Source organism: Salmo salar, chromosome ssa16 (assembly GCF_905237065.1).
Source record: "Salmo salar chromosome ssa16, Ssal_v3.1, whole genome shotgun sequence".
NCBI lineage: Eukaryota > Metazoa > Chordata > Actinopteri > Salmoniformes > Salmonidae > Salmo > Salmo salar.
In genome coordinates this window covers 96,103,235-96,115,575 of record NC_059457.1, presented here as the reverse complement: position 1 = coordinate 96,115,575, position 12,341 = coordinate 96,103,235, and the positions used below count along the sequence as shown (strand labels likewise).

General features: G+C 45.5%; 1 protein-coding gene across 4 annotated transcripts in view; it reads left to right on the top strand.

Annotated features, from left to right (window-relative positions):
• LOC106575059 (FERM, ARHGEF and pleckstrin domain-containing protein 1) overlaps window positions 1-12,341 on the top strand; it is a 104,815-nt gene that overhangs the window by 25,381 nt on the left and 67,093 nt on the right. For all 4 annotated transcript variants that reach the window (XM_045698443.1, XM_045698442.1, XM_045698440.1 and 1 more), the window contains exons 6-8: window positions 1,866-1,963; window positions 2,784-2,898; window positions 7,118-7,265. In XM_045698443.1, the coding sequence (XP_045554399.1) occupies window positions 1,866-1,963; window positions 2,784-2,898; window positions 7,118-7,265 (361 nt within the window). The remainder of the gene's footprint in view (window positions 1-1,865; window positions 1,964-2,783; window positions 2,899-7,117; window positions 7,266-12,341) is intronic.

Genomic DNA, 12,341 nt, shown 5'->3' with positions numbered 1-12,341 from the left:
TTGAGGGACGAGACGCAGTGTAACCTACTGTTGAGGGACCAGACGCAGTGTAACCTACTGTTGAGGGACCAGACGCAGTGTAACCTACTGTTGAGGGACGAGACGCAGTGTAACCTACTGTTGAGGGACGAGACGCAGTGTAACCTACTGTTGAGGGATCAGACGCAGTGTAACCTACTGTTGAGGGACGAGACGCAGTGTAACCTACTGTTGAGGGACGAGACGCAGTGTAACCTACTGTTGAGGGACGAGACGCAGTGTAACCTACTGTTGAGGGACGAGACGCAGTGTAACCTACTGTTGAGGGACCAGACGCAGTGTAACCTACTGTTGAGGGACCAGACGCAGTGTAACCTACTGTTGAGGGACGAGACGCAGTGTAACCTACTGTTGAGGGACCAGACGCAGTGTAACCTACTGTTGAGGGACCAGACGCAGTGTAACCTACTGTTGAGGGACCAGACGCAGTGTAACCTACTGTTGAGGGACCAGACGCAGTGTAACCTACTGTTGAGGGATCAGATGCAGTGTAACCTACTGTTGAGGGAATAAAATACATAAAAAAATACATGAAAATCTGTAATGTCTTGGATTGTGGGCAATATTAGTGTTTAACATGATTTTTTTTTTAATAACTACCTCGTCTCTGAACCCCACACATACAATTATCTGGGAGAGAAAAAAAACTCAGTCAATCAGTGAATTTCAAACACAGATTCAGCCGCTAAGAAGAAGGGCCCCGATTGGTAGAAGGAGCATGAATGAAATATCCCTTTGAGGAAGTTATTGATAACACTCTGTAAGGTGTATCAATACACCCAGACACCATACTGGGATAGGAGAAATGTGGTGCTGGAACAACATTTTGTAGTAACTCCACATTGACCTAACCACTAGTCTAATATACATCCTGTACAGGATCAAAAATGTACCATAACATGTATCCTGTTGGCAACAAGGCAACTAAGGTAATACTGCAACAAAACGTGGCAAAGAAATTAACTTTAAATCCTGAATACAAAGTGTTATTTTTTTTTGGGGGGGGGGGGCAAATCACAACATAACACTTGAGGTTTGAACTGTGAACAAGCATGGTGGTGGCTGCATCATGTTATGGGTATGCTTGTCATCGGGATCAGAGATAATGGTCAGAACGACAGGTTTTTACCTTGTCAGCTCGGGGATTCAATTAGCTGGATGGAGAGCTGTTTTATGGCTTGGCGACATTCTCATGCTGTTTGTGGATTCACTCTCTGTCAAGGCGTCTGATGTGACTGTTTGCATGACCCTGTAAGGAGGGTTGGGGTTTCAAGGCTCATTACAAAGCAGGTTTCTGACTGGGCAGAACTCGCTGAAGCTGGAAACACAGGTTAATAGTTAACATGTGTACCCTCTCACTCTTTCTCCCCCTCTTTCTCTTTCTCTCGCTCTCTTTCTCCTTCTCCTCTCTCTCTTTCTCCCCCTCTCTCTCTCTCTCTCTCTCTCTTTCTATCCTTCTCTCTCTCTCTCTCTCTCTCTCTCTCTCTATCCTTCTTCTATCTCTCTCTCTCTCTATCCTTCTTCTCTCTCTCTCTCTCTCTCTCTCTCTCTCTCTCTATCCTTCTTCTATCTCTCTCTCTCTCTATCCTTCTTCTCTCTCTCCTCTCCCCCTCTTTCTCCCCCTCTTTCTCTCTCTCTCTCCTTCTCCCCCTCTCTCTCTCTGTCTCTCTCTCTCTCTTTCTCTTTCTCTCTCTCTCTCTGTCATTCTCACTCTGTCCTTCTCTCTCTCTCTCTCCTCACTCTCTCTTTCCCCTTCTCCCCTCTCTATCTCCTTCTCTCTCTCTCTCTCTCCTCCTCTCTCTCTCTCCTCCCTCTCTCTCTCTCAGGTACCTGTTTGCTCTCCAGATAAAGCATGATTTGGCGTGTGGACGTCTGACCTGCAACGACACCAGTGCTGCTCTGCTGGTCTCACATATCGTCCAGTGTAAGCATACTTTATATTAAAATATAGTTAGAGCTTCCTGATTTATTTTAGTACCAGTGGGTACCGGCTCCAGAGGGCACCGGCCGGCTCCAGAGGGCACCGGCCGGCTCCAGTGGGCACCGGCCGGCTCCAGTGGGCACCGGCCGGCTCCAGTGGGCACCGGCCGGCTCCAGTGGGCACCGGCCGGCTCCAGTGGGCACCGGGCGGCTCCTGATACAGGGGGAATAACTGGCCAGTTCAGGCTCTATTGGGGAGACGCCTGTGTGAATTAAACTCTTCTCTTGGTTATTCAGTAACACTCCTCTCGTCTTTCCTCCCTCTCGTCTTTCCTCCCTCTCGTCTTTCCTCCCTCTCGTCTCTCCTCCTCCCTCTCGTCTTTCCTCCCCCTCGTCTTTCCTCCCCCTCGTCTTTCCTCCCTCTCGTCTCTCCTCCCTCTCGTCTCTCCTCCTCCCTCTCGTCTCTCCTCCCTCTCTCTTCTCCTCTCCCCTCTCTCCTCCCTCTCGTCTCTCCTCCCTCTCTCTCTCCTCCTCTCCCCTCTCTCCTCCCTCTCGTCTCTCCTCCCTCTCTCGTCTCTCCTCCCTCTCTCTCTTCTCCTCCCTCTCGTCTCTCCTCCCTCTCTCTCTTCTCCTCTCCCCTCTCTCCTCCCTCTCGTCTCTCCTCCCTCTCTCGTCTCTCCTCCCTCTCTCTCTTCTCCTCCCTCTCGTCTCTCCTCCCTCTCTCTTATCCTCTCCCCTCTCTCCTCCCTCTCGTCTCTCCTCCCTCTCTCGTCTCTCCTATCTTTCCCTCTTTCTCGGTCTCTCCTCTCTTCTTCTCTCCACAGCTGAGATCGGGGACTTTGATGAGGTCCAGAGTTTTCAACACCTTCTTCACAACAAGTACATGCCGAACCAGGACGCCCTGATGGACAAGATCACAGAGTACCACCGCAAGCATGTGTGAGTCACTCTACCTTTCTCTGGACCCTCCTGTAAAGTTAGAGTTTGGGTCACATAGAAAGTGTAGACTTCCCCGATCGCTGTCCGTGGTTCTGATACTGCGACGTCTACGCGGTTAGCCTATCGATAGGCTATCAGATGAAGACATGTTTATTTAGATTGGTTTGTCATGTTTCACCTCGTGTTTTCACGGAGCTGCTGGCCTCTACGGCGTCACGATGCTGCTATTTATAATGTCTTGCTGGTGGAAATCATGTTTTTTTTTTTTTACTTGTTCCGTATTTAAAGTGGGAAATTCAAACATTGCAGATTTTGTCAAATGTATGTTTGATGCAGCCGCACACTAATCAGTAACCAATAATGTTTTTTTGGGGGGGAAAATACAGCGCCTTTGGAAAATATTCACACCCCTTTTGACTTTCTTCCATATTTTGTTACGTTACAGCCTTATTCTAAAATGGATTCAATATTATAATTTTTCTCAGATATCTATACACAATACCCCCATAATGACATCACAATACCCCCATAATGACATCACAATACCCCCATAATGACATCACAATACCCCCATAATGACATCACAATACCCCCATAATGACATCACAATACCCTCATAATGACAAAGCAAAAACAGTTTTTTTTAGAAATGTTTGCAAGGACTGTGTCGAGGTACAGATCTGGTGAAAGGTCCCCAAGAACACAGTGGCCTCCATCATTCTTAAACGGAAAAAGTTTGGAACCACCAAGACTCTTCCTAGAGCTGGCTGCCCGGCCAAAACTGAGCAATCGGGGTAGAAGGGCCTTGGTCTGGGAGGTGACCAAGAACCCCGATGGTCACTCTAACAGAGCTCCAGAGTTCCTCTGTGGAGAATGGTAGAACCTTCCAGAAGGACAACCATTCTCTGCAACACTCCACCAATCAGGTCTTTACGGTAGAGCGACCAGACAGAAGCCACTCCTCAGTAAAAAGGTACATGACATCAGAAAGATGAGAAGTTAGATGGTGATTTAGCTGCTGTAGAAGAAGCTTGATGTACATCAGTAGCCAGGCCCAGTGTTATGTAATGCACGACTGTAGTGTTATGTCTACAGTGTTGTTGTTAATCTGACAGGCTTGGCAATGCTTCTGTCACCGCGCCCACATAGATGCTTATCCATAAAGCTCCTCTTGGCGCTGCCCTGCCTTCCAGCCTTCCCTGTAAAAACGATTGTGGGACTGATGGAACGAGACTGTCCCTGTCCTTCCTTTTTCCCCCAGAATTCCATCTGAGATGACTCATACCATTCCTTGGGTGTGTGCCAGGACCACTTCCTCCGTCTCATCCCTCCCTCCCTCTGCTCTCTCTCCCAGCCTCTCCTCCCAGAGATGGGCACCAAGTGCTAGGCTTTAGTCTTCCCTGGGTGTAGACGTCGTCCCTAACCACAGATCTAGGATCAGATGACCCCAGTCCCTAGTCTTCCCTGGGTGTAGACGTCGTCCCTAACCACAGATCTAGGATCAGATGACCCCAGTCCCAATCTTAACCATCAGGTGGAGTGACAAAAGATCTCCACCCTCTCTCTGTCTGTCCTACCAACCCCCTCCACCCTCTCCACCCTCTGTGTCTGTCCTACCTGCCCCCTCCACCCTCTCTGTCTGTCCTACCAACCCCCTCTACCCCCTCCACCCTCTCTGTCTGTCCTACCAACCCCCTCCACCCCTCCACCCTCTCTGTCTGTCCTACCAACCCCCTCCACCCTCTCTGTCTGTCCTACCAACCCCCTCCACCCCCTCCACCCTCTCTGTCTGTCCTACCAACCCCCTCCACCCTCTCTGTCTGTCCTACCAACCCCCTCCACCCCCTCCACCCTCTCTGTCTGTCCTACCGGCCCTCTCCACCCTCTCTGTCTGTCCTACCAACCCCCTCTACCCCCTCCACCCTCTCTGTCTGTCCTACCAACCCCCTCCACCCCCTCCACCCTCTCTGTCTGTCCTACCAACCCCCTCCACCCTCTCTGTCTGTCCTACCAACCCCCTCCACCCCTCCACCCTCTCTGTCTGTCCTACCAACCCCCTCTACCCTCTCCACCCCCAAACCAACCGCTGCCCCTCTCCACCCCCCAAACCAACCCCGGCCCTCAGGAGACCAGCCAGCCCAGATCAGAACAGGAAGGATGGAAGAGCCTAATTCAGGCCCACATACAGGAAACTATTTCCACTCAGCAGATTTAGTAGCTCAAAGTCTCTCGTGTTGGTGGGGAGGCGGAGAGCAATATGTTAGTTCTCTACCCCCAAACCAACCCCCTCTATCCCCTCCACCCTCTCTGTCTGTCCTACCAACCCCCTCTACCCTCTCCAGGGAGGCGGAGAGCAATATGTTAGTTCTCTACCCCCAAACCAACCCCCTCTATCCCCTCCACCCTCTCTGTCTGTCCTACCAACCCCCTCTACCCTCTCCAGGGAGGCGGAGAGCAATATGTTAGTTCTCCACCCCCAAACCAACCCCCTCTATCCCCTCCACCCTCTCTGTCTGTCCTACCAACCCCCTCTACCCTCTCCAGGGAGGCGGAGAGCAATATGTTAGTTCTCCACCCCCAAACCAACCCCCTCTATCCCCTCCACCCTCTCTGTCTGTCCTACCAACCCCTCTACCCTCTCCAGGGAGGCGGAGAGCAATATGTTAGTTCTCTACCCCCCAAACCAACCCCTCTACCCCTCCACCCTCTCTGTCTGTCCTACTACCTCTCCAGGGGAGGCGGAGAGCAATATGTTAGTCCAACATTTTGGTTAAGTAGCATTATGTTCATGGATTCTATTAGTTACATGGATTCTATTAGTTACATGGATTCTATTAGTTACATGGATTCTATTAGTTTAATATACATGGATTCTATTAGTTTAATGGATTCTATTAGTTACATGGATTCTATTAGTTACATGGATTCTATTAGTTACATGGATTCTATTAGTTACATGGATTCTATTAGTTACATGGATTCTATTAGTTTAATATACATGGATTCTATTAGTTTAATATACATGGATTCTATTAGTTACATGGATTCTATTAGTTACATGGATTCTATTAGTTACATGGATTCTATTAGTTACATGGATTCTATTAGTTTAATATACATGGATTCTATTAGTTTAATATACATGGATTCTATTAGTTTAATGGATTCTATTAGTTACATGGATTCTATTAGTTACATGGATTCTATTAGTTACATGGATTCTATTAGTTTAATATACATGGATTCTATTAGTTACATGGATTCTATTAGTTACATGGATTCTATTAGTTTAATGGATTCTATTAGTTACATGGATTCTATTAGTTACATGGATTCTATTAGTTTAATATACATGGATTCTATTAGTTACATGGATTCTATTAGTTTAATATACATGGATTCTATTAGTTACATGGATTCTATTAGTTTAATATACATGGATTCTATTAGTTACATGGATTCTATTAGTTACATGGATTATATTAGTTTAATATACATGGATTCTATTAGTTACATGGATTCTATTAGTTACATGGATTCTATTAGTTACATATACATGGATTCTATTAGTTACATGGATTCTATTAGTTACATGGATTCTATTAGTTACATGGATTCTATTAGTTACATGGATTCTATTAGTTACATGGATTCTATTAGTTACATGGATTCTATTAGTTACATGGATTCTATTAGTTACATGGATTCTATTAGTTACATGGATTCTATTAGTTACATGGATTCTATTAGTTACATGGATTCTATTAGTTTAATGGATTCTATTAGTTACATGGATTCTATTAGTTACATGGATTCTATTAGTTACATGGATTCTATTAGTTTAATGGATTCTATTAGTTTAATGGATTCTATTAGTTACATGGATTCTATTAGTTACATGGATTCTATTAGTTTCATGGATTCTATTAGTTACATGGATTCTATTAGTTACATGGATTCTATTAGTTACATGGATTCTATTAGTTTAATGGATTCTATTAGTTACATGGATTCTATTAGTTACATGGATTCTATTAGTTTAATTGTTTCTATTAGTTGTTAGTTTTATACAGTGATCAGATTTACACCACCAAGCTGTCTTTTTAAAACTGTGTGTTGCACCGATTTAGTCAACATTTTCATGAGAAATGTACAGATGAAAATTGTCCAAGGTGATGTTAAAATGCGGAAGCGTTGGTATGTGTCCTGTTCCCCTCAGAGGCCAGACGCCAGCCGAGTCAGACCATCAGCTGTTGGAGATCTCCCGGCGCTTGGAGATGTACGGAGTCAGACTCCATCCTGCTAAGGACCGAGAGGGGACCAAGCTCAGTCTGGCTGTGTCTCATATTGGACTGCTTCTGTTTCAGGTACTGCTGGGTAATATGGGCACCAGATATTTACCCACTAGGATCATGGGAGTTCATTTCTGATCTTTTACCTTTTTTTATTTTTTAGGTATTTGGGTTGGTCGAATGTTGTCCAACTCCTCTCTCCTATAGGGGGGGGGGACACTAGGATCAATGCTTTTAACTGGTCTAAACTCTCTCCTATAGGGGGGGGACACTAGGATCAATGCTTTTAACTGGTCTAAACTCTCTCCTATAGGGGGGGACACTAGGATCAATGCTTTTAACTGGTCTAAACTCTCTCCTATAGGGGGGGAGACACTAGGATCAATGCTTTTAACTGGTCTAAACTCTCTCCTATAGGGGGGGACACTAGGATCAATGCTTTTAACTGGTCTAAACTCTCTCCTATAGGGGGAGACACTAGGATCAATGCTTTTAACTGGTCTAAACTCTCTCCTATAGGGGGGAGACACTAGGATCAATGCTTTTAACTGGTCTAAACTCTCTCCTATAGGGGAGACACTAGGATCAATGCTTTTAACTGGTCTAAACTCTCTCCTATAGGGGGGGGACACTAGGATCAATGCTTTTAACTGGTCTAAACTCTCTCCTATAGGGGGGACACTAGGATCAATGCTTTTAACTGGTCTAAACTCTCTCCTATAGGGGGGGGGAGACACTAGGATCAATGCTTTTAACTGGTCTAAACTCTCTCCTATAGGGAGACACTAGGATCAATGGTTTTAACTGGTCTAAACTCTCTCCTATGGGGGGGAGACACTAGGATCAATGCTTTTAACTGGTCTAAACTCTCTCCTATGGGGGGGACACTAGGATCAATGCTTTTAACTGGTCTAAACTCTCTCCTATAGGGAGACACTAGGATCAATGCTTTTAACTGGTCTAAACTCTCTCCTATAGGGGGGGACACTAGGATCAATGCTTTTAACTGGTCTAAACTCTCTCTTATAGGGGGGAGACACTAGGATCAATGCTTTTAACTGGTCTAAACTCTCTCCTATAGGGGGAGACACTAGGATCAATGCTTTTAACTGGTCTAAACTCTCTCCTATAGGGGGGAGACACTAGGATCAATGCTTTTAACTGGTCTAAACTCTCTCCTATAGGGGGGAGACACTAGGATCAATGCTTTTAACTGGTCTAAACTCTCTCCTATAGGGGGGACACTAGGATCAATGCTTTTAACTGGTCTAAACTCTCTCCTATAAGGGGGGGACACTAGGATCAATGCTTTTAACTGGTCTAAACTCTCTCCTATAGGGGGGGACACTAGGATCAATGCTTTTAACTGGTCTAAACTCTCTCCTATAGGGGGGGGACACTAGGATCAATGCTTTTAACTGGTCTAAACTCTCTCCTATAGGGGAGACAATAGGATCAATGCTTTTAACTGGTCTAAACTCTCTCCTATAGGGGGGGACACTAGGATCAATGCTTTTAACTGGTCTAAACTCTCTCCTATAGGGGGGGGAGACACTAGGATCAATGCTTTTAACTGGTCTAAACTCTCTCCTATAGGGGGGAGACACTAGGATCAATGCTTTTAACTGGTCTAAACTCTCTCCTATAGGGGGAGACACTAGGATCAATGCTTTTAACTGGTCTAAACTCTCTCCTATAGGGGGGGACACTAGGATCAATGCTTTTAACTGGTCTAAACTCTCTCCTACAGGGGGACACTAGGATCAATGCTTTTAACTGGTCTAAACTCTCTCCTATGGGGGGGGAGACACTAGGATCAATGCTTTTAACTGGTCTAAACTCTCTCCTATAGGGGGGAGACACTAGGATCAATGCTTTTAACTGGTCTAAACTCTCTCCTATAGGGGGTAGACACTAGGATCAATGCTTTTAACTGGTCTAAACTCTCTCCTATGGGGGGGGACACTAGGATCAATGATTTTAACTGGTCTAAACTCTCTCCTATAGGGAGACACTAGGATCAATGCTTTTAACTGGTCTAAACTCTCTCCTATAGGGGGGTAGACACTAGGATCAATGCTTTTAACTGGTCTAAACTCTCTCCTATAGGGGGGACACTAGGATCAATGCTTTTAACTGGTCTAAACTCTCTCCTTTAGGGGGGGACACTAGGATCAATGCTTTTAACTGGTCTAAACTCTCTCCTATAGGGGGTAGACACTAGGATCAATGCTTTTAACTGGTCTAAACTCTCTCCTATAGGGGGACACTAGGATCAATGCTTTTAACTGGTCTAAACTCTCTCCTATAGGGGGGGACACTAGGATCAATGCTTTTAACTGGTCTAAACTCTCTCCTATAGGGGGGAGACACTAGGATCAATGCTTTTAACTGGTCTAAACTCTCTCCTATAGGGGGGGGACACTAGGATCAATGCTTTTAACTGGTCTAAACTCTCCTATAGGGGGGGACACTAGGATCAATGCTTTTAACTGGTCTAAACTCTCTCCTATAGGGGGACACTAGGATCAATGCTTTTAACTGGTCTAAACTCTCTCCTATAGGGGGGAGACACTAGGATCAATGCTTTTAACTGGTCTAAACTCTCTCCTATAGGGGGAGACACTAGGATCAATGCTTTTAACTGGTCTAAACTCTCTCCTATAGGGGGGGACACTAGGATCAATGCTTTTAACTGGTCTAAACTCTCTCCTATAGGGGGGGACACTAGGATCAATGCTTTTAACTGGTCTAAACTCTCTCCTATAGGGGGGAGACACTAGGATCAATGCTTTTAACTGGTCTAAACTCTCTCCTATAGGGGGAGACACTAGGATCAATGCTTTTAACTGGTCTAAACTCTCTCCTATAGGGGGGAGACACTAGGATCAATGCTTTTAACTGGTCTAAACTCTCTCCTATAGGGGGGGACACTAGGATCAATGCTTTTAACTGGTCTAAACTCTCTCCTATAGCGAGACACTAGGATCAATGCTTTTAACTGGTCTAAACTCTCTCCTATAGGGGGGGACACTAGGATCAATGCTTTTAACTGGTCTAAACTCTCTCCTATAGGGGGGAGACACTAGGATCAATGCTTTTAACTGGTCTAAACTCTCTCCTATAGGGAGACACTAGGATCAATGCTTTTAACTGGTCTAAACTCTCTCCTATAGGGGGGGGACACTAGGATCAATGCTTTTAACTGGTCTAAACTCTCTCCTATGGGGGGGACACTAGGATCAATGCTTTTAACTGGTCTAAACTCTCTCCTATAGGGGGGACACTAGGATCAATGCTTTTAACTGGTCTAAACTCTCTCCTATAGGGGGGGACACTAGGATCAATGCTTTTAACTGGTCTAAACTCTCTCCTATAGGGGGGGACACTAGGATCAATGCTTTTAACTGGTCTAAACTCTCTCCTATAGGGGGGGACACTAGGATCAATGCTTTTAACTGGTCTAAACTCTCTCCTATGGGGGGGGACACTAGGATCAATGCTTTTAACTGGTCTAAACTCTCTCCTATAGGGGGGGACACTAGGATCAATGCTTTTAACTGGTCTAAACTCTCTCCTATGGGGGGGGGACACTAGGATCAATGCTTTTAACTGGTCTAAACTCTCTCCTATAGGGGGGGACACTAGGATCAATGCTTTTAACTGGTCTAAACTCTCTCCTATAGGGGGGACACTAGGATCAATGCTTTTAACTGGTCTAAACTCTCTCCCTATAGGGGGGGACACTAGGATCAATGCTTTTAACTGGTCTAAACTCTCTCCTATAGGGGGGGACACTAGGATCAATGCTTTTAACTGGTCTAAACTCTCTCCTATAGGGGGAGACACTAGGATCAATGCTTTTAACTGGTCTAAACTCTCTCCTATGGGGGGGACACTAGGATCAATGCTTTTAACTGGTCTAAACTCTCTCCTATAGGGGGAGACACTAGGATCAATGCTTTTAACTGGTCTAAACTCTCTCCTATGGGGGAGACACTAGGATCAATGCTTTTAACTGGTCTAAACTCTCTCCTATGGGGGGGGGACACTAGGATCAATGCTTTTAACTGGTCTAAACTCTCTCCTATAGGGGGGGACACTAGGATCAATGCTTTTAACTGGTCTAAACTCTCTCCTATGGGGGGGACACTAGGATCAATGCTTTTAACTGGTCTAAACTCTCTCCTATGGGGGGGACACTAGGATCAATGCTTTTAACTGGTCTAAACTCTCTCCTATGGGGGGGACACTAGGATCAATGCTTTTAACTGGTCTAAACTCTCTCCTATAGGGGGGGACACTAGGATCAATGCTTTTAACTGGTCTAAACTCTCTCCTATAGGGGGGGACACTAGGATCAATGCTTTTAACTGGTCTAAACTCTCTCCTATAGGGGGGACACTAGGATCAATGCTTTTAACTGGTCTAAACTCTCTCCTATAGGGGGGGACACTAGGATCAATGCTTTTAACTGGTCTAAACTCTCTCCTATAGGGGGGGGACACTAGGATCAATGCTTTTAACTGGTCTAAACTCTCTCCTATAGGGGGGACACTAGGATCAATGCTTTTAACTGGTCTAAACTCTCTCCTATAGGGGGGGACACTAGGATCAATGCTTTTAACTGGTCTAAACTCTCTCCTATAGGGGGGGACACTAGGATCAATGCTTTTAACTGGTCTAAACTCTCTCCTATAGGGGGGGACACTAGGATCAATGCTTTTAACTGGTCTAAACTCTCTCCTATGGGGGGACACTAGGATCAATGCTTTTAACTGGTCTAAACTCTCTCCTATGGGGGGACACTAGGATCAATGCTTTTAACTGGTCTAAACTCTCTCCTATAGGGGGGAGACACTAGGATCAATGCTTTTAACTGGTCTAAACTCTCTCCTATAGGGGAGACACTAGGATCAATGCTTTTAACTGGTCTAAACTCTCTCCTATAGGGGGGACACTAGGATCAATGCTTTTAACTGGTCTAAACTCTCTCCTATAGGGGGGGACACTAGGATCAATGCTTTTAACTGGTCTAAACTCTCTCCTATAGGGGGGACACTAGGATCAATGCTTTTAACTGGTCTAAACTCTCTCCTATAGGGGGGACACTAGGATCAATGCTTTTAACTGGTCTAAACTCTCTCCTAT